Consider the following 26,561-nt stretch of genomic DNA (forward strand, 5'->3'; position numbering starts at 1 on the left):
ACAATGCACATTATGCAAATAGGCTGCTTCACATTATTAAGCTATTTTTGAGTTCATTTCAATTAATTATTTTTATTTTATTTTAAATTATTAAAAAAAATTGCTTTGCAATTGATTGGCTTTAAGATACATTAAAATGCAAATTTACTTCATTTTGTTTTTGTATTCATACATTGCTTAAGCGCTACTGTGGTGATTTAATTTTTTGTCAGCTTAAAAATGCGCACAGAAAGTTCGGGTGGACAGTGGTGGCCATACAAATTGTTAACGATAAATCAGAGACTGTGGACTTCGAAATTTACCATACATTTTTTGAATATTTATCTGCTTAAATACTTTTAGTGGGCTTATAAAAGCCAGAATCGTATAGAAGATCCAACATTTTTTGTTTCTCGTATTACTTTCTCGTGTCAATCTTTAATGTAGAAATAAATTGAAGAGATTTTAAACGTGTGGCATTCTTGTTTCCAATTAAAAGTCTACTATTTTAAATAATTTTAATTTATTTTCGATTACCTAAAATTTAAAACAAACAAATTTAAAAACTACTTAATTTATAACTTTCACCACTGTACCACTAGAGTCAAAAGTCTCCAGCGTATTTAGTCACGACCTTCGTTTACCATTGGTAAAGGTATACGTGGAGTCCGAGTCGAGTTGATTTGCTTTTGAGTTCGAGCACACTGCATAATAATTGGCTGAATGCATTTTTTCCAAATTTCTTCTCATGTAAAACAATTTCAAATGTACTCGAAAATTAATCTGCATCGTTGAATATAAATGTAAATATTTAGTAATGCAAGCAAATATTATATATATATTTTTTTTTAATTATCGCAATGGTTGTTTTTTTTTATCTAGGCGACTGAAATAGCAAGTACAATAAAATTTATTTATCGCTATATGGTTTTCCTCTTCGACATAAATATCTTTAAATGTTAATAACGATCACGGTATGTTGCTTGTATCGTTGATTTCTGTGCTATTTGTTTAGATAATGCCCTTGCATGCTTTACTTGTATACATGTCGCAATGTATGTGTTAATGCATTTAGGTATGTTTTCCTTTATTTATATTTTACTATACTAATCTCTTCTGTAGCAGGGATGTGAGGGTTGCAATTGCAATTGCGCATCTACATCCATATTGGATGACGATGTCCTGATACTGTCGGAAGAACCAAGCTCTGAATCTTGCTCTGTAGTACGTCTCACCTCCTCCACTACATCCTTTTCCTCAGATTCTTGTTCGGCATTTTCGCTCTGGATCTCAACTTCTTCGTCATTGGATTTTTGATTAGATGTTGCCGATTTGACATTCTCGCCGATAGATGAAATATCTTGTTCGTCGTCCTCATCACCTAGCTCCTCCTCAATCAATTTGCGCGCTAGTCTAACTGCTTCGAATTCGTTATAGTGCGCCTTTCGGCGACGTTCGAACTCAAGACGACGTACTGTAAATAAACAAATAATACACATAAATAATTGCTTCACGTGTATATACAATTTTTAAGGGTATAATGCCTTGTCTAGCAAGATAGAAATGAAATATTTAAATTTACGGAAAAATACGGAACTTTACGATAAACATAGTTTTGAAGCGCCATGTATCTATCATGCTTGAATCATATGCCGCTTTTTTCTTACCTTTTTCTTCAGGTGTTTCATCGATGTTTTCTTCATCAGACAGTTCATCTGAACCAAATGCAGGCGATTGAGTGTTTGCGGCGATACGCAATCTGTAATCATTAAAAATAAATTAATACATGCCCAACTTTTTTTAAATATTGAATTAAGCTATTTTACTTTTCCGCAAGTAAATTTGCATCTAATGTATCTGTGTGCGCTAGATCTGGAATAACATAGTTATATGGCGTTTTCGGCTCATCAATTTTCATATGACCATAATCCTTATCATGTGGGTGGTAAGTTTGCAACACATTTAATTCATCAAATTTTGCACTTTTGCGATAACTGAGAACAAAAGAGGAAGAACCAAATAAATAATATATGGAAAAGAAAATGCGCGTATACATTGCAAATTAATTGGATTATCTGATTTGACATTGACGCTGTTGTTGTGCTTACCTGGCGGCACCGGGTTTATCAAAACTGCTTGAATTCTTTAGTATGCCTTTGCAAGGCTTCTTCGCGTCGGGCGAATCCTGCATTATAGTAGAGCTGATGTTTGGGTTACACTTTGAGATATATATATATATATATTGCTGCTATTAATCTTTTTAGTGTGGTAATTATTTCCTTTCTTTTTTTTTATATGTATATAGATTTCAGGTGTGGGTGACTAATCCGAACCAAAGGCCGTTTACACTGCAGCTAAAAATAAAACGGAAAATTAAATAAATTGAAAAATTGATTGAACCCTGTTATCTGTTCATTTAAATGCTATGAGTTTTGAGAACCGGGTGAATTAATGACGATATCAAGTGTTATTGTCGTAAGAGAAATTTTAGCAAACAGACGTTAACTCATATGACGTGACTCGCTAACAAATGTCACATTGTCTTCCACCCGGTGATCATTATATAGAAAAATTTGATTACTTCATTCAAAATACCCATCAAAACTATTAAAATAGCATCAAAAAATATTTAGCAAATTGTCGGTGCTGTGGCATGGTGGGTGGGCGCAAGGCACTTTTTTCGAGTCAAGTCTACCCAATTCCGTCCGATTCTAATAACATTTATTTTTGGTCGGAGTCTTTTAAAATAATATACACACTACAAGTTCACTAATAATCCATGTTGAATGATATTGATTTTTTTTCCTGAAATTATAGTCAAAATTAAAACTTTTCATTACGAGACGAATGATGTGCCTAAATTTCTTCCGCCTTGCCCACAGCAGCTTTAAATTATTGCTCTTTATTAAATAGTTTCTTAATTTTGAGTTATATTTTATTTCGTATACATTAAATAGAATTCGATTAATATTTTACTTAAAAATTTCGTAATTATCTTTTGATTCGCGAAACAAGAAATTGATATATTAATTGCGTACCTCTAAACTTATTCGATTATGGAAGAACTTTCGGTTTCTCTTTTGTTTGACAGCTGAAGGCTTAAATGATAAATTTTTCACAAAAGCAAAACAAAACATAAAATAAGTGATGCCACATTAAACAGGGCGACCAATGTTCAAAAAACTATGTACGTTACATATTCACGGCTAATGGTTTAATTTTCCCCTAATACGTCAATACAATGCCTATGATGTGTGTTTCGAGCTTATAGTAAAGACCGTACAAAGGAGAAAATGCAGTTCCCGATCCATTTCGCACACAATTCTAGAGTACGGTACTTTACCATGCAAAAACTAATAGGTTTCGATAATTATTCTCACTTGCGTATTATGATAACATAACGTTACTTTTTACGGCCTTTCAGATTATTAAAATCCACAATTTCTTCCAAAACCAGAATGCAGCTTTTTTAAAAGTGTAAAGCCAAGTATTTGGGAGGTAATCAAAAGATAGGCGGGAAGTCCATAAACCAACCTTTATAATTATTAAACTCCTAACTTCCAAGACCCATATATAATCCTAAGAAAACCCCTAGTGTAAAAGATAATGTTTTTTCACGACTCCTCAGCCCATTCAATTATCGGTATTTATAATAAGCGTATAATAGAACATTTTTAATGAGTAGAATTTTAATAAGAGAGAAAGTATTAATTAGTGGCAAATTTAATATATTAAAATCAAGACATTAATAAACATTTTTAATGTTAAATTTTCATATTAATTGTTACATTGACTCAATTTGTATGTAATAATTTTTAAATTTGGCCTACGCAATGAAAATGGCCTATATGAAAACCCAAGAGCTGGCGCCCTCCGAAAACTGTTACTTTTTTATTGGCGAGTTTGACAATTGTGTGATTCTGGTATAGAAGATAAATAAATCACTTGGATGTTTGTTTTATTTGTTCATCTTTGTCTTTCCACACACTCTCGCACGTACTTCTTCTTCTTTTTGTTTGTTCAATTTCTGTATTGTCGTTGCGATCAACTATTTTTGTTTCTGTTTTTTTAACTCTACAGCGTACTACCAGAAAATGTGTAATGGTTAAAGACGTTATCATAGTCTCTGTCTGTTTGTCGTGAGATACACAAAATTTAGGAAAACTTATTCTCGTAGAAAGCACCTGCTTTTGTTTGGTTACACATTTACACGATACATCGGTTTGTGTTTGATTGTATCCACACAATGTAGCCATTCATATTTTTGCATACATAATTTTACACATATCTGCATTATCAGTTACAATTCTTCATTGTATAATAAACCAAAGGGAAAAGCCAACATATGCAAATAGTTCATTTATCTATATTTAACATTGTGTTTGAATTATTTTCTTAAAAAATTTAATTTTTCTACATTACACAAGTACACTATAAACGATACCGTCGTAATAACACGATGATGAGTTTTCATTTACATGGCGCTCTCATAAGTTTGCTCGTGTCAGCTGTCACGGAACGTAAGTTTACGTTGGTCAGTGTGGGCACCATAAGATTTTTGAAATCTACAATACTTTTGGAAATTTGGCATTACTTGCGAAAATTCGCTTAAGAGGCTATTATAAAAATTTGAAAGGACAGCAACTCTGTATTGAGCAGCTGATTACTAGTACAGAATTTTTTTAAAGAAATTGCGGATTGTGACGGAATATAAACTATTATAAAAAAATTAAGAAATCGGCAAAAAACTTTGTGCGACAACAAAAGCGGGAAGTGTGAGGCAGAAGCTGGTGCTGTGATCAGTGCAACTGGAAAAGGTTTCTGAGTGCAGAGTGCAGTAAACAAATTCCATAAAATGTTTAATGGTGAGCTGTAATATTAATAATAACACCAAGTGATGAGTATAATTTTATACCAAAAAAATATAATAATTTCGTTTAATCCGTTTTGAACATGTATATCCAAACCACTTTCTTCACCAAACGCAACTATAGAAATTGTTCATATAATCTATTGTATAAAAAGTTGTCTAGTGCCTATTATCAGATAAATATCATATAATGTTAATTACATATACATTTGTTTGTAACAATGTAAACTTCTACTTTTTTAACATTATCGATTTTTTTACAGAGCATTGAAAATAACAAAGAAAAAACAACTACCGGCATACAAAAGCCATTATTTCTTCGCATTAAAGACTTTCGTATATACGTATACCTACCCTGTAGGAAAATCCACCAGTACTGAACTGATACATTTCTATTGAATTTAGGTTCCTAATTCTAGAATTATTATTGGTTCATTTTCCTTCTCTTCCATATAAGCATTCACTGAATTTTAATCCATCCATTTTGCGTAACTCAGACCTAGGACTAAATTTAGCGGATGATATGAAATAAGCTCGGCTTCCCTTTTTCTATATGTCAAGCTTTAAATTCGAGGGAAACAAATCGGCAGTCCAGCAAGTCGTTGGCAACGCTGCCTCAATAATCGTTAGGATATATCAGTGGAGTAGTATTTTGCAGATTTTGGATTCTCATCCTGGAAGTTTTTTTTCTCTTTTTTTTAGGTTTTTAATTTTTTCAATTTCTTTACTTCAATTTATAATCCACATTTCATTAAAATTACAATATTGCACATGAATTCACTTTTACTGCCTTTGAAAAAAACTTCTTTAGCTTAGAGACCGGTAAAAATTTTGCGTCGAAGATATATTACTTGTAACACTAAGAGGTCAAGCAATACTTCGTTTAATCGGAATGTGAGGGCAAAAAGTGTAAAGTGTAAGACAAAAAATATCTGTTTTAATGGGAAATAATATTGACAGTGATTTGTTTATAAACCAGATCTGTACAACTCTGAAATTTGTCAGACTGACTAACGGTCAAGACAAATGAGCAATATTTTGTATAATATAAAGCCAACGGTTGTAATGTGCAATAGGGCAGATTGATTGGGTGCGCTTTCTGCTTTGGCGCTTTGACACTATGAAAACTTGAGTCGCTGCTGATGTTATGAACCACAAATTGTCTACCTTATAGATCTACCTCAACGTCAATACTTGAGAATTGACTGTTTGTCTTGTGGTCATTTCGTAACCATAACTAATTCTGCTTTCTCCGTTGTCCGATACTTAAGTCAATCCCTACGGGGCAGTTCATAACATTGTCAGTTGATAATGTTGAATAATTATTTCACCCATTACCAACACGTCACAACACATCATGCAGCCTCACTTCAATTCCGATCCCCGTATTTTTCCGCCGACTTTTTTCATAAAAAAATGCGCTGACTCAGCTGTGATGTTGCTATGAACTACTTGCTTTAAATTGCAATATAAAAAATATGCATTACGGAAAAATATTTTTCTTTGAAGAACATTACGCAATATTAATTCCAAATACTAAGTACGTATTAAGATTATCAAGATTTGAACTTTTGAACTTGAAATATAATTTATGCTCTCTGCGCATTTCCGTTATAAGGAGAATCTGTATCATATGTGATCTGTAAGCACTCACTGCTTTCTGTTAAGGGGAGGCAGAACATTCAACAGGACGTAACTACATATGTATATGAAAAGCTTCAACAGAATTAAACCCATCCTGGAGGCCGCCGTAGCCGAACGGGTTGGTGCGTGACTACTGTTTGGAATTTGGAGAACACGTAGGTTCGAATTTCCAAAGACCAAAATGAAGACACAATTTTTTTCTAATGCCGGTCGCCCCTAGCAGGCAATGGCAAATCTGTCATGAAAAATATATATGAAATATATATAAATACATTCTTAAGGATTCCAATATAAATAATAATATACATATACTCGTATGGTTGGGTTACGATGGTTGCCATTCTCCATAAGGGTGTAGAGGAGCCCACTTCGGTTTGGAGGCCTAATATAATACCGCTTGTGTGGGCTCAACTTTCCCCACATTGTCTTTCTAATCATGTAATGTGTATAATATTGTGGATGTATTTGGATTCTAAGTCTGCCAGACATCCAAAGAAGTAAGAGTTTAGCCAGCGATCCCATTTTCTGGCAAGAGGCCTTTCTATATATGACTACATAATATTATATAATAGTATAATATTTTCACTTTTGCATATCTAAAGTAATTTCTGTAATTTATATAAATTATTTTATTAAATCAAATTAACAGTTAACAGTTAACAGTTTGAAAGAGGCAAAAGTTAGACAAGTATATGGCTGAAAGTTAATTAAGCAAATAAGTTTAGACATTTTAACACGTCTGATTTAAGGCTTCCAGCATTCTGAATAGGTTTTATAGAAATCGGCATTTTGTTTCCATATTTTGACAACCCTGGAAAAAAACATTCCAGAGGAAACAGTGCAATTGTGTTTTGGTACAATGAGGATACAGGTTCTACTCGACTGCACAAAGGCTATTGATCATTTTATATAAAAATAAAAGGTTACGATATTTATTGTAAAAAAAACAGCCAAGCTGCAGTTTAGTTTTTTACAGCTATATTGGGCAATGTGTTAGAATTTACGCTTGGAAAATACGAATTATTTAATTTTTTCTACAATATTTTTTATATACAGTTCTTCAACGCTTGTTAGGCGGAGATACACCTCCCAATAAAGTACTCGAAATCAGAGGCGAATCATTGGGAAGTTTATTAGTGATTGGACGGGATGAAGGTATGGTTCTTTATTCGCCACCCTTCAATTCCACAGATAAGAAAGCATGCTACGAAATTGTGCTCCAACGGCATGTCAATGATCCCGCCAATACTTGCTTTAGCCTGTTTCGATCGCCCGCACAACAAGAAGCCGAAGATCGATTCAACGCCTTCGTACATCGATTACCTGTGTTTGTAACTATCGTCAAAGAGGTAATTTGAAAGTAAATACGTGGTAACAAGATCTAGCTGCCATGTACTTATGTCGAATCGAATACGGACGATAATAATACATTCTCTAGCTTAATATATATCATTTCAACCCACATATTTGCAGTTCTACAATGTTAATGGTCTGCAAAAGGTATGTGACGCTTTAGCAGAGAATCCCTCGTGGTCACTGGCACACTTGGTCGCTTATTTTAATCTCGTTGATTACGTTAGTAATCCGAAAGTGTTGGAATTCATCGATTACGCTGATCATGTACAACTGATGTCACCGTTTCAGGTATTGTTTGGAAATACTTTAATGACCGCGTTATATTAATAATTGGATATGTCTCTATACTATTTAGCTTGCCATAAAAAGTGGGAACATCGAAATGGTCAAGACATTGTTGCCGCTTTGTAAAATGGAACATTTAGATAACAACAGTAATTCTGTATTCCATTACGCCGCTAGTACAACAAAAGAGATTATAAACGTGAGTGCGAAAATGCTTCAATAATTGATATGAGTAAGATTTCTACAAATTATTTAAACATTTTAACTTTATTTCTCGAAAACACACAGCCACATGCTTATTTTAACCTATCTATATTATTTATTTATTTTAGAAGTATATGCAATCAATTCTTACAGACAAGTTAGATAAGAAGATACAAAATAAAACTAAGTAAATAACGCTGAAAACATTAAACCGGCGAAAATTAGTAAACTACTTAGCCGGCCACGAGAGTCTTATGATAAATGTGAATTTCTGGTAGAAATAAACTATGAGATACTACATCTCACTGATCGGGTCGAGACAGGCATTGGCAATAGAATAAGATTTTATATATCAACGGGTATTTTCCGCTTGGAAAAAGTTAATTTATGACATTTCTTAATATTGCGACAACAGTTTGTGAACAACACATATAATGGGAAATTCGTATAGCTTTTTCAGTTGAGAAATACACCTAATGTGAATCGAGTCTGTCTATAAATTCCAATTGTTTGGAATATCTCAAACACCCACATTCTAGTCAGTTTATTTCTTTTTACAACTTCCTTCATATTCCGAATATAAACCAAATTGGGTTATAAAAACGATTTTCGCAATATGTTGACCCCATAACCTTCTGGCTAAGAACAATCCAGGTGATCCCGTAAGTGTAAGGAAACTATTAAAATCGGTCAAGCCGTTGAGGAAAGGAATTACGAAGATTATTATTACTATTTTTATTATCTTTGTTATCGCTTTTTATCACAACTAGCATTTTTGTTAGTACAGAATTTATAAAAAATTTTATACCCGAGTATTTATTGTAATTGTGTTCATGTGTATGATTTTAAAATGATCAGAATGGCGATAGAAATCAGGCAATAATCACGTCCATCTTTCATAAGGTTATAAAAATAAACATTTATAGGGGGGAGGCTATGAGTTTAGTTGCAGAGTCCATGCAATTAAGTATAAATAAGTAATTTTGTATCAAAGTGGTAACTTTTTTAAAACTAGAAATTTCTTGTGAAAAAAATTGTAAAGGCCTCGAATTTACTTCTTTTACTTACACTTACTGCAGTTATTAACCGCTAAAAGCACGGTGAATCTCAATCACATCAATTCGGATGGATTTCCACCACTACATTTGGCCTGCTTATCGGATAAACCGGACTGTGTTAAAGCTTTACTATTAGCCGGCGCAGATGTTAACTTGAATGCCAAAAATATGAGCAAAATATACAAAACAAGTACGCCTACGTCAGTCGCTGAATTCCTGAAAACCAATGCCAATAAACTGTATACACAGGATATGAAATTCGGTGGTACTCCGCTGCATTGGTGTTCATCGCGCGAGACTTTACATGCACTAATTATGCAAGGATGTGATGTCAATGCCACCAATTTTGATGGACGCACCGCTTTGCATGTGATGGTAACACTTAATTTTGACTTATGAATCTTGAACAGAAGGTACTATTTAAAATTTATATCCGACAGGTTGCACGCAATCGCTTTGAATGTGTTGTTACGCTCCTTGCTCATGATGCTGATATTGATGTATTCGATAAAGATGGAAACACAGCTTTGCACATAGCCATCGAAAAAAAATTGGTTCCAATCGTACAATGCCTAGTGGTATTTGGTTGCGATATAAACATTAAAAACCAAGATGGCAAGACACCGCGTCATATGGTTGGGAATGATCCTAATGGCGGCAAAGAGAGTGAAATTCTATACATTTTACATTCAGTTGGAGCTAAACGGTGAGTAAGAAAATGAAATAAAATAATATTATAAAATATATTATGCCATTTGCCACTTTAATCATGGAAGTTTGCAAGTAATATAATAGCAATTTATGTAACACAACTCCCATCACTGCATTTCATTTTACAGTTGTCCAGATTCAAGCTTGAAATGTCCGTCTGGATGTAATGCTAAGGGCTCGTACAATGGTATACCGCCCGAGTCTCCTGAGCGCGTCGAACAACGTGAGCACATTGAGAACATGCTGGCATCAACTAGTCGTCAAGCAATGGATGGACTTTTTGGTTCATCGTCTAATGGCAGCGCTGGTACTGTGGAGTAAGTTTTAAATATAATTTGTAAGTAAATTTGTGAAACAAAACTTTCGCACAATCCTCGCTGGCAGACCGACTGTTATCATTGATACGGAAAAAGAGCAAAAAGGACAAAGTATTATGGATGCTTTACTCGGAATGTTTACCACAAAAGTAAATACTGACAGCAAAAAAGGTAGACCAACACTATTTGTAATATGTTCAAACTGAGTCTTATATTACAAACATTTTAGTGTCGCCCAGTAATAGCTTGGAAGGAGATGGCAGTGGGGATGCCAGTGCAGCTGCTACACCCACCACACCTGCTTCCATCGGCAGTGATTCTAGCAACAAAGGCGAAAAACCATATGCCCGCGGACGCTTATTGTGCCTGGATGGGGGCGGTATACGGGGCCTGGTACTTGTTCAAATGCTACTCGAAATAGAAAAACTCTCACAAACGCCAATTGCTCACATGTTCGATTGGATAGCTGGCACTAGCACTGGTGGCATTTTAGCACTTGGACTCGGTTGCGGCAAAACAATGCGTCAATGTATGGGACTGTACTTGCGCATGAAAGAACAATGCTTTGTTGGCTCACGTCCCTATCCTAGTGAATTGTTCGAAAATATATTAAAAGATAATTTAGGTCAGTATACAGTAATGGCCGACATTAAACACCCAAAAATTATGATAACTGGCGTTATGGCTGATCGTAAGCCGGTGGACTTGCATCTATTTAGAAATTATCATAGCGCAAGCGATATTCTAGGAATTGTTACGCCAATTAGTAAGTAGTTCACTCAATACTATATTTTTTTGTTACATATGTGTATATGTATATATGTACTTATGTTTGACAGATAATCGCCGAGTACCACCACCTCCTCCAGAAGAGCAACTGGTTTGGCGTGCAGCTAGAGCTACTGGCGCAGCACCCTCGTATTTTCGGTTAGTAGACTTAACCCTGATTTGAATCGAATGATTCAAAACGGCAGTAGACAAGAGAACCTCCCCTTAATAAATTATTACTTCATGAATATTGGGTTATGGTCGAGAATCATAGTTTTATTGTTCTATTTTCAAATGCTCACTATGAAATAATCTATAATAACTAACTGCAAACGTTAAGTTCGTGAGTGCAATCATTTGTATACGTTTAATTATTTATAAAGCTATTTGCATTTTTTCTCTTACAAAAATTTATTTTTATTTTCTGCTTGTTGCATATGGGTAGTTCTTTAATTATATTATTAATATGAGTGCTTTCATATGTATATAAAATCAACTTGTTATAGCGCATTTGGCCGTTTCCTCGATGGTGGATTAATCGCTAACAATCCAACTTTGGATGCTATGACAGAAATTCATGAATACAATATGGCGTTGCGTAGTGTTGGTCGCGAAAAGGAGGCAGTTCCGGTAACTTATTATTGCTAAATGTTTTTTTTTTTTTGTAGTTGCATAATTAATTGTTTTCTCTGCTTCACAGGTTTCAATTGTAGTCTCTCTAGGCACTGGTCTGATACCAGTAACCGCACTCAAAGATATTGATGTATTCCGCCCTGATAGCATATGGGATACTGCCAAATTAGCCTATGGAATCTCGACAATTGGTAAGTGTATACATCTAATTACAAATGTACATAAGTATGTATGGTAAGTGAGGCGCGTTCCAAAGTATAAAAAATTGTCTAAAATTAAGAGTCTGAAAAAACCTTTTTTTAATGAAACCTTTTTATACTATTATGGTTTTTTCATAATAGGCAATAAATAATTGATATTTTTTCACCGCTATGTTCTCCGTCCAAAAAAGTTAAACATTTACTTTTTTCGGTCAAAAATAATAGTTAAATTTTGAGTTTGAATTTGAACTTGAGTTTGATTTAAACTTAACTTTTATTTTTTCAGTCATTGAAAAATCATTAAAAACTAATTGATGGATTTATTTGATTGATGAAATATTGGCCAAAATACATTCACTAAAGGTGGTGGCAATCGACCAACAACAATGTTTTGTGCATCTGATTGTCAAATCAAAGTATTGGCAAAGTAGAAAACACAGAATGAATTCGCCTTGTTTTATTCTGGGCTGACCCAAGAATGACAGAGAAGAAGATTGCGCCTTCCGAGCTCGCTGTGTCGTAAGAGTCCATCAATAAACAAAAAAAGGAAGGGGAATCACTTGTTTGTGAAGAAGAAGGGTAGGCGAAAGCAATGGAAACAACCGCACACAAGAAATTATGCGTACACACATATATTTTCGAGCCCCGGCGTCATAAAAACTGCATTTGCAGTAATCACATTTATTTGTGCTTTAACAATTAAAAAACGCGGCACTTCGTTTGCATTAGTTTGTTTAGTTTTAATCTGACAAATCGCAATATTACCAAGCCATTCACTAAATTTTCACAAACATGCAATTTCTCCTACTTTCGTTTGTTTTGTATTGCGAGGGGAGCTGACGTCAGAGTAAAGTAACTGGTGCTACCTTCAGTACTAAATTCGTCTCTGCGCTGACCCACATTGGCACGGCGAAAGAAAAAAACAAATCAGCTGATTTACCAATACCACCTTTAATAGACCCGCCTTGGTCAAATCTGACTTTTTATTGGAAAAAGATGTGATGCGCTATATGCAAATGCCAAATAGTCAAATTCCTTTCGACTGATTTTTGAATTGAAATTTCGAAATTAACTATTATTTTCGATCCCTGATTTATTCTCTTCCATCCTCTGACTAATCAACACAAAAATTGCGTAGTTGATTGCACAAACATTCCCCAAAAATGCCTGAGTGACATTGGCTGCATATAAATCCAGGCCGTTCCGATAACGTATAGCCGACATGTGACTAAAAATGGGTCACAAGTGCCGATAGATGAAATGATGTAGGTTAGGTTAGGTTGCCTGGCTGGCTGAAAGCCCTCACATAGACCTAGTGGTACTAGATGGAACTATACCCTAACATTTTTCTATAGTAGACATATTGCATTAAGTCTGCGTCTTTTGCGAATCTAAGTAAACTCTTAAGCTCTAACCCCGATATACATTCCAACTTCTCATATTGTAGCGCTGCTAATCATTTTATTCGTGTTCTAGTTAATGCAGGACATAAACATAGAAAGTTGTCTAAAGTTTCCCTCTCTTCCAGTTTATTGCAAAATCTGCAGTTATCATTGTTTGTAATGCCTATCTTGTATGCGTGTGCCACTAGCAAATTGTGGCCTGTCAGTAAACCTTCGAATCTAGCGTATTTGTCTGTATTCTGTTTACACATGATTTTCGCGGTTTTTTCCAAGAGACTAGGTTGTTCCACACCCTGTCTAGCCGTCCTTGCTTGTCCACAAAGTTGCCTTTGTAGATAGTCTTTAAGGGTTTTAATATGTCGTTTTCTTGTTCAAATGGTATGTAAACTGCGCTCTTGGGAATCTCATCTACAATTTCATTTCCTGCAGTGCCCTTATGTTCGGGTACAGAATAGATGTACAGCCGTCCTGTGGCCATTTTAAGAACATTTTTAGATGAAATTTCATATAAGTTTATCGCTTTTATCGCTGCTTGATTGTCAACATATATATTTATTTTAAAGTTGAGGTTGAGTCGATGGTAATTCTGCAGCCTTTCCTACAGCAAAGACCTCTGCTTGAAAGATACTGCAGTGATCAGGCAGCTTGAACGGCCGCCTGCCGCCTAGCTCTGCGCAATTGATTCCTGCATCTACTCCGTCTAACCTTTTCGAACAGTCACTTAATACATTAAGCGTATTGGGGCTAGGTACGAGATTGTGTAAAGCAAACCCAAATGTTTTTGCAAGGCTCAATTCCAATTATTGTACATCGATTTCAATTTTTGAGTGCAGCGTTAATAAAATCTACGGGGATCCCGGTTGAACAGCATCAAAAATTGTTCATGCATTTTTGGTGAATACTCCTGAAGTGACAGTCCTTGGCCAGACGTAAATCTGTTCCTCTAACGAAGACTTAAAACTGTAGGTCCATTTCTGGAACAACAATAAGACGCACGCCACAAATAGGAGGCGGAACTCGGCCAAACACCCAAAAAATGTGTAAGCGCCAATTATATATTGTATATAACAAAGACCTATCCGAGTGTCGAGGATGATGTCAAACATGTTATTTATGTGGATACGACCGGTTTTCGCGTTTATCTCGCAAGAACTGTGCCACATAATTGAAAATCATCGCCATGAATTTGGTTCATCATTTGAAACATCGAAGCTTTATATTAGTTAGTGTTTTGATGTTCATTTTTGCACCGACGATATAAATATACTGCCACTTCAGACATAATAACTTCTCTTCGATTCGCATAAATATAATTATGGCTGTACCTCAGTGAGAGACGTACCACCTGTTTATCTCTTTACTTTGGAACGCTTCTAGTAAACGTGTGTAGGTTCATTCAAAATAATATCTCATTCCTATTATTTTTATATTGATTTTTAGGTAATTTGCTTGTTGATCAAGCGACGGCTTCCGATGGTCGTGTTGTTGACCGGGCACGCGCTTGGTGCAGTACCATTGGTGTACCATATTACAGGTATACTCAGGAACATTTTATGCTTTGTATATTTTTCAATTTACTAATTTCAATTAATTTTATCATTTACCAGATTCAATCCACAACTATATGAAGACATCGCTATGGATGAAAAAGATGATCAAAAACTGATTAATATGTTATGGCATGCCAAGGCATACATGCACAATAATCGTAACAAAATAATAGAAATGATCAATTTATTGAAATAGCACATAAGAAAGATTTAGACCGCAACTAATTTTTCCATAAAAGCAAATAGCTATGGAAAAGAATCGAATATTGTTAATTGTTCATGAAAAGTATTAATAAATAATTTAGTGCAGTTGGTTCTACACAAAGCTGGCATAGAAATTATTCACTGAATTGAAACAAAGCGGTCTAAAATATGATAGTTTATACAAAAGTGATATTAAAAATTTCTGCAACACTTAAATATATCTACATATGCATGTAAACATTTATGAAATATCGAAATAGAATATGATACCATAGCTAAATAGCTAAGTCCAAAGTGACCTCCACAAATATTCACAAAAAAATTCCGACTAACAGACACTTGATAGTTCAGTGCTTGTTACAAATATGACAATATATTTTAAAAGTACACCATCTACCAAATCAACTATTATACTATCAAATAGTTAAGCATGTATGTATATATGCATGTGTAATAGATTTTGATATAAAGATAAAGATCATAAGCAAATTTTACCGACCGCCTGATGCAGAATAATCGCATAGAATTCACTCCTGTACACTTTTCGTGGAGCTTATATCGTATGTACATACACAAATAATCATGGCAGTATATATGTATATAGATATTCACTGTTTACAAAAAGACGAAAGAATTCGAGCTAAAATTGTTGGTCGGTCATTTTTTTATGTATACATATCCACGGTACTGTTTTTTTATATTCTTTTTGTTCAAGAAGTTTTTCGAAATATTTAAAATACGTGTTTGTTTTAATTTGAGTCGGAAGGCAATCTAAGCTTTCTATTTTTTATAATTAACAAGAAAAGTATGCACTTATCAAGATACAAGTATAACTAAACGAATCCGTCGCGAACCATTTGAAATTCGACAAAATAACTTAATTTCAAAAATGTATGACCAAAATGTCAATAATAAAAAATTTCATCATTTATATATGTAAGTCTACATTTGTAAGTTCATAGAAATTTGTCGGTAGTTTGCGGAGAATTCACTATAACTAAACAAAATATGTACAGATATAGTCCAATTTTCTCATCGGGCGTTTCCGACTTATATAGACTATTTGGCATCTAAAAACTTGGAAACAGTTTCCTAGATATTTTACATATATTTTCTATGTTTGTTAACTGTTTGTCGAAGTGTTTATTCAAGAGGTTTTAAAAACCTATTACCAACATAATCGTATGTATATTTAGTACAATATTAGATCACAATTATTTTAAAATCATAAACAAATTGAATGTGAAACTAATAAAAGTTAAAAAAAAGTAAATATGTGTGTATAATAAATGTGCACGTGATGATACAACTTAAATATTATTCTATTAGTAATAAAATTTCATACTTTGTTGTATTTAACCACTTTAGTTGTATTGTGTTAAGCAAATTAATAATTTGTGATAATTGACATTTGGAATTTTGAAATTTGAGTACACATTCCATGTCTGCGTCACAGATTGCAAGCAGAAATGCAAGCAGTAACTCATACTTTTAATAAATTTTACAAATGTAATTTATTGGAGTAATAAATTATTATCTGTGTATGTGTCAATGTAAATACTCACCAATTTTTAATAGAATCGCATAATGATAACGCTAGTTAACACGACGAAAATGTTTTTAGACTAACTTTGGGTCGCTGAACACGAAAATGAGCGAAGTTCAGTGAATAAAACTACTCTTCTATGGATATCGTAACTTTTTAAGTTACAACGGTTGAAATAAATAGAAAAAGGACATTTTCAAGCTTTTTTCAATATTGTTCATTTTTATTCATTCTTTTTATATGGCAAACTTTGTAAAAACAAACTAATTTAATAATCTTAAAATAATAGGCAATTTCATTATGAAAATGTGAAGCCTAAGGACAATTACTGTCTAATTGGGCAGTTATGACAAATTGAATACAGGGTCCGGCACTCGAAGTGTAACCAATTAAAACGGCCATAAATTTAGTTGGGAAAATTACTTTTATTCAATTCAAAGTAAAAAATGTGTGAAAATAATACAAAATTAAGAATCAGTTTACTTTTACTCGATATGACCACCTTTTGCCTTGACTATGGCCTTGAGTCGGTCCAGGAAGGAATCGCAAGCTACCCGAATGTGACTAGCAGGTAATTTGGAACACTCGCGGACAATCGCTTTTTTCAGCGCCTGGAAACTAGTTGGGACCTTGCACTCCAAAATGGCCCAAAGGGAATAATCCATCGAATATGCGTCTGGTGAATTTAAGAGCCACTGTGTGGACGAAATGAAGTGTGGAACATGATTTTTAGCCATTCTTGGTTCACTCGAGCTTTGCGAGACGGTGCCGAATTTTGTTGAAACGTCCCTGGTCTACTACCGAAATGTTTGTATGCCAACGGCTTCAAAGCAACCCCCAGAATACTTTCCGATTATACGATTATATTTCGCATTTACCTTAACGTCACGCTCGATGAAAACGATTGAAGAGAGCCCATCTGCTGTTGTAGCAGCCCAAATTATTACCTGTGGCGGATGCTGCCTGTCTAGTCTGACTTCTTGCTGCTTTGGTGTGCGATCATGTGGCTTTTGGATCTTGTAAGTCTTGACTTCGAGATCATTTTTCAGTAAACTGCGAATGCTAAGTCGAGATATTTTCTGTTCTTTCGCTATTTGATTAACAATTCGTCGAGAATTTCGCTCAAATCACTTCTTCACTTTTTGAACAATTTCACGTGACGTTGCAGTCTTTTCATGACCACCTCCAGGACGTTTCGCGACGCTACCAGTATCATTGTAATGAGTAATGGTGCCATTAACAAAAACTTTATTTATTTTAAGGTGCTCGAGCTAACGAACAATCGCTGGTGGTGATTTTCGACCCAAATATAATGCAATCACACTATTGAAATCCATTATCTTCTTCTTCTTAACTGGCGCTATAACCGTTCACGCGATTTTGACCGAGTTTAACAAAGCGCGCCAGTCGTTTCTTTCTCGTGCTAACCGGCGTCAGTTAGACACACCAAGTGAAGCCAAGTTCTTCTTCACCCGATCTTTCCAACGCAGAGGAGGTCTTCCTCTTCCTCTGCTACCACCAGCTGGTACCGCATCGAGCGTTTGTATCAATTCGGACGACATGACCCAGCCAGCGTAGCCGCTGAATCTTTATTCAGTGCGCTATGTCTATGTCGTCGTAAAGCTCATACAGCTCATCGTTCCATCGCCTCCGATATTCGTTGCTGCCAACGTGCAAGGGTCCAAAAATCTTACACAGAATCTTTCTCTCAAACACTCCAAGCGTCGCCTCATCGGTTATTGTCATCGTCCAAGCTTCTGTGCCATACGTTAGGACGGGCATGATGAGAGCCTTGTAGGGTGTTAGTTTTGTTCGTCGAGAGAGGACTTTACTGCTCAGTTTCCTACTTAGTCCAAAGTAGCACTTGTTGGCAAGAGAGATTCTGCGTTGGATTTCAAGGTTGACATTGTTATCGGTATATAGCTGTCAACAGGGACGTGGGTGCCGATACACGAGTGCGCCGACTGTTGAAGACAGGAGGTACTTCGTTTTGTCCCCGTTCACCACCAGACCCATTCGCTTTGCCTCTTTATCCAGTTTGGAGAAGGCAGAACTAACAGCGCGGTTGTTAAGGCGGATGATGCCAATATCATCGGCATACGCCAACAGTTATACGCTCTTATAAAATATTGTGCTTCAGCGATTAGGTTCTGCGGCTCGTACGATGCTCTCCCACATCAGGTTAAAGAAGTCACACGACAGCGAGTCACCCTGTCTGAAACCTCGTTCGGTATCAAACGGCTCGGAGAGGTCCTTCCCAATTCTGACGGCGCTGCTGGCGTTGAGCAACGTCATCTTGCATAGCCGTATTAGTTTTGCGAGGATAGCAAATTCAGACATCGCAGCAAACGGGAAACTCCTTTTCGTACTGTCGAATACAGCTTTGAAATCGACGAAAAGATGGTGTGTGTCGATTCTCCTTTCATGGGTATTTTCCAAGATTTGGCGTATTGTGAATATTTGGCCGGTGGTAGACTTTCCAGGTCTAAAGCCACTCTGATAAGGTCCAATCAGTTGATTGACGGTGATCTTCAGCCTTTTACGTTACGTTCGCTAGAACCTTATAGGCGATATTTCAAAGACTAATTCCGCAGTAATTAGCACAGATTGAAGGATCGCCCTTCTTATGGATTGGGCAGAGCACACTAAAATTCCAATCGGCAGGTATGCTTTCATCCGACCATATTTTGCATAGGAGCTGATGCATGCACCTTACCAGCTCCTCGGTGCTATGTCGGCAGTCCGTCATGGTCGCGTAGCGGAGCGACAATCCGTCGTCAACGATTGGGGTATCGGGATCTTCACATTCTCTGTGGCATACGCAGCTGTCACTGTTTAACAGGTTCGAGAAGTGTTCCCTCCATATTTTAAGATTGCTCTGTACGTCAGTCACCAGATCGCCGTCTTTGTTCTTACAGGAAAACGCCCCGGTCTTAAAACTTCTGCTAACCGCCGAACTTTCTGGTCGAATTTTCGAGCGTTGTTCCTATTGGCCAGCATCTCAAGCTCCTCGCACTCCCGTATTTCGGCCTCTCGTTTTTTCATTCAGATACTACGTCTCTCTTCCTTCCTTCCTCTTCTTCTTAGCTCTCTGTAGCTATCCCACATGGCTCGCATTGCGCCCGATCGCAGCGTGGCTCTATAGGCGGCATCCTTTCTTTCTGCATGACATTCCTCGTCGTACCAACTGTTTTTTCGGGCTCGTCGGAATCCGATTTCTTCTTCTTCGGCGGCGGTATGTAGAGGACGAGAAATGTTGGTCCATTTTTCGTGCATGCCGGTTTGTTGGGCAGTACTCTCTGAGAGCAGGAATGAGAGTCGAGTTCGCAGTTTGGTAGTGATCGGAGTCGATGTTGGGTCCTCGGATCGTACGTACATCTAATACGCTAGAAGCGTGTCTTCCATCTATCACAACATAATCGATCTGATTTCGTGTTTTCCGATTAAGAGACAGAAGGAATCTTTTGTCGCATCGTCCTTCTCTTCCTTCGGGGCGTGGGCGCAAATTAGCGAGATGTTAAAAAAACGGGTGTGTTTTTTTTAATTTTAGAACCTGCCTCTCAAATTTAGGTGCTAGTTCCTGTAAACGTGAAAGCAAGATGATTATTTTCTGGTGTACTCTTTATACTGTTCGGTGTGTTCTCGAAGTAAATGAAGATCTTATTATGGATTTAACGTTAAACACAGAACCCTATCAATGGATCCAAACTAAATGTAGTGCAGTGCACATTTCAAATTGCAAATAAATTTAATGAATCATATCCGTGATTCTACATGCCAAGCTCAGATAACAAAGTTTTAATTCATTAGACCAATTTTATTTAACAGTTTGCAAACAAAAGCAGCTGTTTTCTACGGACACATGTTTTGTTTAATTTTCATACAGTACTTTTCATCTAATATACAACAGATATTTAATTTTTTGCATTAGAATACTAATTGAAAAATATCGATAAACTCTTAACATATGTTATTACACCTACACTTAGTTGGCAACGCGACTTTACATATGGTACTGAATATATTGTTATTGGGTTTTTATTTCGGGGTGGTGTTCGTCCCGGCTTTTGTAATAAAAGTGAAAATTAACAAACAATAGATTATAAAATCATTATTTAATTCGATGTGCGCTGTTGGATCGTGATGTATTCTTCAGCTAAGAAGTTACAACGCGTGCTCTCCTCAGGAGAAATTCGCAAAACGTTCATTGACTACTTTACAATAAATCACGACCACAAATTTGTACGTTCCAGTCCGGTAGTGCCATTCTGTGATCCCACTGTGGCCTTTGTTAATGCGGGCATGAATCAAGTACATATTGAATAACTATAAATAAACACATACAACTACCACTATAAGGGTATTTCTAGTTTAAGTCAGTTTTCTTGGGCAAGAGTCAAGCGCCCTATCCCCGTGTAACCAATTCACAGAAATGTGTTCGAGTTGGTGGCAAACATAATGATCTCTCTGTGGTCGGACAAGATGGCTACCATCACACATTTTTCGAAATGTTGGGTAACTGGTCGTTTGGAGACTATTTTAAGGTATTCTATACAATGTTCAATTATTTCCACATCTTTCATTGAAGCTTTATGTCAACAGCGAGAAGCTTGCGAAATGGCTTTCCAACTTTTACGTGGCCCATTTAATATTGATCCTGGTAGGTTGTATGTAACTTATTTTGCAGGCGATAAGGTACTTGGTTTGCCTCCCGATTTGGAATGCTTCGAGATTTGGCGCAGTTTGGGGTTTGTAGTCATTAAGATGTACCATACGCGCGTTAGATTATTTATAACTAAACCTTTGAAATAGATTTCCCGCTGAACGTGTCTTGCCATTTGGTTGCAAGGAAAACTTCTGGGAGATGGGAACAACTGGCCCATGTGGTCCATGCACGGAAATACACATCGACCATTGTCCGACTGTAAGCAAGAGTCACGAACGTGCGAAATTCGTTAATGCAGATAAGCCAGATTTAACAGAATTGTGGAATTTAGTTTTTATACAATACAATCGGTAAACATAATACATTTTAAAATATGTATACATATATACTAAGTGCACAAGTATTTTATTTTAGGAACGAAGATGGATCTGTTACACAATTGCCTGCACAACATGTAGACACTGGTATGGGGTTTGAGCGATTAACTGCTATTTTACAACAGAAAACATCCAACTACGATACCGACCTTTTCACGCCGATTTTCAAAACCATTCAGAAAGTGTGTATTCATTTTTTAAAAGTACATAGAAAAAATGTAAAAGAACTGATAAAATTTAATCATACGTCATTCAGATTACAAACGCTCCCCACTACGCCGGCACTTTTCCAACTGCTACTGAAATCGCTGCCTTGGACACAGGGTACAGAATTTTGGCAGATCATGCTCGTATGATTACGACATGCTTGGCAGATGGCATGTTACCGGATCAAAAGTATTGATACTAAGTATAAAATAAGAATATAAAATAATCAAACTTTTTTCTTTTTGATTTAGTCAAAAGCTTCGAAGAGTACTGCGCAAAGCATTTACAATAAGCGAAAACATATTTGCAAATGAGAAATTATTGTCGCAACTTATACCAATAGTTGTAGAGACGATAGGCACGGCATATCCAGAAATGTATAACAAGCAGAATTCTATACTCGAGTTAATAGCACACGAACAAGAAGTTTTTAAGGCGCTGCGAGAAAGCTCTTCGAAAGCATTTGTTGAGGCTTTAACTGAGTTCCCTAACTTGGAGGATATTGATTTGATGGAGTGTCCCGGTTTTGTGCCCGCCTACCGGGAATTTCACGCGCAAAAAGAAACCTTTAAAAATAATGTGTTGCCTGGTAAATTTCTATACAAGCTTACTGACACTTATGGTTTGACTGAAGATAACTTTAAAAAGCTGGCGGAGTTAGAAAACATGGAATGCGATTTGCATGGTTATCTCGCTGAAATAACAAATGCTAAATTGAAATCGAAAGCCTCATTAAACGGCCAAAATGCCAGTAGAGAAGATAAACTCGCCAATCAACGACGTGACATCGAAGCAATAACGCAGTTCACCAAAAAATTAAATCCCACCGATAATAGTTGGAAATACTGTTACAAATATGATGTAGATGATAAAAAGTACAATATTCCCCCTCTTTTGGCTCAGGTTACTGGCATGGTTTACCGGGGTGCGGAAATGGGTACAGTGATATTGAATAATTTAGTGCCCGAAGGGGAATTGTTATACATTGTAACAGACGTCAGCAACTTTTATTATGAATCGGGCGGTCAGCAAGGGGATTTCGGTGCAATCCAATTGACGAGTGAAACGAATGATGCTATCAACCACCAACTGCCGGTCGTGGAAGTAAAATATATAAATGATTGCATTGTACATGTATGCAAATTGCCGAAAGTGGAAAAGGAGATCATATTGAAGACGGGTGCTCACGTGCATCTTTTGGTGGATGTTAATCACCGTAAAATGACAGCATGCCATCATACAGGTTTGTAACACAATCTTAATGTGAATTAAGTTAAGTATAAAAAAAAAGAGAATAAAATTTTATATAATTCTATTTTTATAGCAACACACTTATTAAATGGGGCCATCCGGACGCTCTTCAAAAAGACAACATATCAGGTCTCTAGTGCCGTCACAAGTGACAATTGCAAGCTTGAAGTGGGCATAATTGGTAAACGCATAACAAAGGAAGATATTATTCGCCTAGAGGATTTAATTGGGTAAATTCAAAATTAAAGCTAAATCTTATATAATCGTATATACTTAGTCTTGCCATAAATTCTGTGACACAAAAGCCGTTCGAGAAAGACTTCGCAGACTTCGCCTCTTAGAATGTAGAAAATCACGTCCAGGGAAATGAATGTATGGACCAAGACTATTGAAAGATAATCTCAACATGAAAGCCTTCCGTCGCTTAACTGGTCATCTTTTGACAACGCGCTTGAAGAAAATGAGATGCGAAAGATGCAAGCAGTTTCTTCGGTGGCATGAAAATATTCTTTTCTCAGATGATAAGACTCACTGTTGAAGAAGTTTTTAATAAGTAAAACCACAAAATCTATGCTATAAAAGCGCAAAAAATGTTGTTGCAGCCTCCGTAATGGTTTGGTAGTGTTGTTGTTGTAGCAGTATACTTATCCCTGTCAGTGTAGTGTAAATCACCGGTCGTCTTTGTCTAGCTCACCTAATGGTAGGCCCAGGAAACTTGCTGTGCCGATAGGTTGGGTCCAGAGGGAGAGGGGTGTTAGGCGAGTGGGTTTGGGTTGAGTCTTATAAAAGCCTTACATTCTGCGAAAAAGGCGCTCAGACCGAGGCAAAATTGTACCCGGGGATGTCTTAGAAGACGTGGTGAAGCGATTGAGTAGTAGTCTCTTCAATAGAGAGCTGTGCATCTTTCAGCAAGATTCCGCTTCAGCTAATAAGGCAAAAACCACCCCGCTGTGGTAAAAAAAAAATATTCCTGGGCTCATAGCGGCAGAAGTTTAGCCGTCTGGAAGCCTAGATCTGAATCCCTTGGACTACAGTTTGTGTCAGAATTGGAGAACATGGCCTGTCGAAGACCTCACAGAAATTTGGAGAGTCCCAAACAATCTTTTGTTCGAGCAGCTTCGACAATATCCATGGAAACCGTGCGTGCTGCCATAGCTAAATGGCCTAATCGCTTCAAGGCTTGTGTAAAAGCAAATGATAACCATTTCAATTGGAAATTAAAATATTTTTTAATATTTACATGATTAAGCTAACTCCGTTAAAGAAAGTATCAAAACTTATGGCAGGACTAAGTATATACATACTCGTATATATAAATTAATATATGCATTCCAATTTAAACCAATAGACAGACTATTAACTCGAAAGTGCCAGTGGATGTGACGACTATAAATGCCAGTGATGTATTGCAACAAGACGACATCACTATGGTGCCTGGTGAAATATATCCAGAGGCTGGCTTGCGTTTGATTAGCATAAAATGCGAACATCCTCAATTAGATTCAAAGGAATTGTGCTGTGGAACCCATGTCACAAACACCCACGAATTGGAATATTTCACTATTACAAATCTTAGACAAACCAACCGCGCACGATTTGCTTTTACAGCAGTGGCTGGAACTGCGGCGGAAAACGTATGACCAAATTATTAAATTATATACATTTTTATACAGTTGCAATTTATTGTGTATTCTCATTTTATAGGCTTTAAAAACGGCAGCGCTCTTGCAACATCGTGTAGATATGTTGGATGAGCAGTTTAATACTGATAAGCTCACAAATGCTACAGAAATCGAATTACAAAAGATACGCCATAATCTTTTACACACGGAAGTGGTTTTGCCATATGCGTTTAAAATCGATACCCTGGAGCGTGTCAATGATATATTGAAAAAGCTTAAGGAAACCACGCGCACAACTTTAAAGTAAGTAATTTATCAATTTTTACATTTGTCAATGACCACACACGGTCTCCAATTGTAGGGAATTTGTTGAGGTGGAAATGAAAACATTACTTCAAGAAAAAACCACGGAGACACACCCATTCATTGTGCACTACATCAGAAGTTCAGTATTGGTCGAAGAGGTGCCATTGCAAAGAGCAACAAAACTATGCCCCGATCGTCCGATTCTCGTGGCCAGTATGTGTGAGGGCATTGTTAAAGCACGTTGTTGTGTTCCCAAGGTAGCTCGAAAATAAAATATATTTATGATTCTATAGCTGTAATATATCTCTTGATAGAAATTTATCAGCGACCAATTTGATGCGGAACAATGGTTAAGCGAATTCGCCTTGGTTTTTAAGTCGCAAGTCGCTGCACCAAAGGGCCAGAATTCAGAAGAAGTGTGCAATATGAAGGGTAAAAAAGTGTCTACGCAGTTCGAAGAACAATTGGAAGAGGCACTTGCCAGAGCAAACGACTTTGCGTTTAAACGTATTTTGTTGTGATTTTAGTATTATATTAATTTGAAATTTGCAAAATACTTGCATATAGCTGAATTCCTATTTGAGATTCAAAACAATTCTCAACCAATAAATAATTTGGTTTTTTATAGAATAAAACGAAAAAAAAAAATCAAATAAAAATATTTGTCTGAACTAAAGTGGCAAGTAATGACAAGTGAGTTTCAACACTCTCTTACATTTACGAAGGAAAAGGGGTAATTAAAGTTTTCTTTTAATATAAGCTTATACATATAAGGCCTCTTAACACGTTCGCGGACACTAAAAATTTTAGGGAGCTGTTAAAAAAGGCAGGCAATTATTTTTGAAACTAGTTGTAATATTCAAAATCTGATTATACATATCTATATTAAAAGAGTAGTCAGAACATTGTATTTTAACTGTTATATATTGAATCAAGTGGTCATTACTTTAAAATGTATATTAATGACAAAAACTTAAAGTTACAGAAAATTAAATGAACAAAACTTGGCTTTAAAATTTGAATGCTGTAGCATTCACGTCATTTTGCATCATTATAAAAATGAATGCTATAGTATTCACGTCCGCGAACGTGTTAATAAGCTTATATAAGCCCTCTTCTATTTACCATTTTCTCGCTCGCTATATACTATATACAGTAGGTTCTGTTTTTATGCGGTAGATACGTTCCGCAAGAAACAGCATAAAAAAAACAGCATAAAAATGCTAATAGTTCTATAGTAAAATTATAGATACGTTTCAAAGTGCTAAAACCGCATAAATCTGAAATAATGTAATAAAATCGCATAAAAAAGGGCACTAGTCCCATATTATAACTATAGATACGTTCCATAGACCGCATGAATCTGAAATATATTAATTAAATAAAATCGCATAAACAAAATAT

The 26,561-nt window shown here is 36.0% G+C and overlaps 3 protein-coding genes across 7 annotated transcripts; 2 read left to right on the top strand and 1 right to left on the bottom strand.

Moving 5' to 3' along the window:
• Positions 1-485: 485 nt before the first annotated feature.
• LOC128862147 (protein phosphatase inhibitor 2-like) lies at positions 486-3,074 on the bottom strand. Of its 3 annotated transcripts, none has more exons than XM_054100613.1 (5): positions 3,018-3,074; positions 2,088-2,333; positions 1,806-1,973; positions 1,647-1,738; positions 486-1,453 (listed from the first exon to the last, which is right to left on the bottom strand). In XM_054100613.1, the coding sequence occupies exons 2-5, from the start codon at positions 2,168-2,170 to the stop codon at positions 1,086-1,088; spliced, it is 711 nt and encodes a 236-aa protein (XP_053956588.1). In that variant the 5' UTR covers positions 2,171-2,333; positions 3,018-3,074; the 3' UTR covers positions 486-1,085. The 3 variants fall into 3 exon arrangements, with proteins under 3 accessions (XP_053956588.1, XP_053956591.1, XP_053956589.1); XM_054100616.1 differs by lacking the exon at positions 3,018-3,074 and adding an exon at positions 2,956-3,003; XM_054100614.1 differs by lacking the exon at positions 3,018-3,074 and adding an exon at positions 2,820-2,893.
• A 1,532-nt stretch (positions 3,075-4,606) lies between these two features.
• LOC128862151 (85/88 kDa calcium-independent phospholipase A2) lies at positions 4,607-15,303 on the top strand. Of its 3 annotated transcripts, none has more exons than XM_054100619.1 (14): positions 4,607-4,844; positions 7,550-7,842; positions 7,967-8,137; positions 8,205-8,333; positions 9,418-9,771; positions 9,837-10,102; positions 10,236-10,424; positions 10,492-10,595; positions 10,654-11,190; positions 11,264-11,351; positions 11,699-11,822; positions 11,893-12,016; positions 14,869-14,962; positions 15,036-15,303. In XM_054100619.1, the coding sequence occupies exons 1-14, from the start codon at positions 4,835-4,837 to the stop codon at positions 15,172-15,174; spliced, it is 2,622 nt and encodes an 873-aa protein (XP_053956594.1). In that variant the 5' UTR covers positions 4,607-4,834; the 3' UTR covers positions 15,175-15,303. The 3 variants fall into 3 exon arrangements, with proteins under 3 accessions (XP_053956594.1, XP_053956596.1, XP_053956595.1); XM_054100621.1 differs by lacking the exon at positions 4,607-4,844 and adding an exon at positions 6,263-6,389; XM_054100620.1 differs by lacking the exon at positions 4,607-4,844 and adding an exon at positions 7,320-7,415.
• A 5,444-nt stretch (positions 15,304-20,747) lies between these two features.
• LOC128862156 (alanine--tRNA ligase, mitochondrial) lies at positions 20,748-25,886 on the top strand. Its single transcript, XM_054100625.1, has 12 exons — positions 20,748-21,039; positions 21,099-21,272; positions 21,331-21,476; positions 21,541-21,744; positions 21,809-21,953; positions 22,028-22,167; positions 22,230-23,221; positions 23,303-23,459; positions 24,578-24,863; positions 24,934-25,154; positions 25,213-25,414; positions 25,472-25,886. The coding sequence occupies exons 1-12, from the start codon at positions 20,872-20,874 to the stop codon at positions 25,676-25,678; spliced, it is 3,042 nt and encodes a 1,013-aa protein (XP_053956600.1). The 5' UTR covers positions 20,748-20,871; the 3' UTR covers positions 25,679-25,886.
• The last annotated feature ends 675 nt before the right edge of the window (positions 25,887-26,561 follow it).

The sequence above is a fragment of the Anastrepha ludens genome, chromosome 4 (genome assembly GCF_028408465.1).
Source record: "Anastrepha ludens isolate Willacy chromosome 4, idAnaLude1.1, whole genome shotgun sequence".
In the NCBI taxonomy this organism is placed as follows: Eukaryota; Metazoa; Arthropoda; class Insecta; order Diptera; family Tephritidae; genus Anastrepha; species Anastrepha ludens.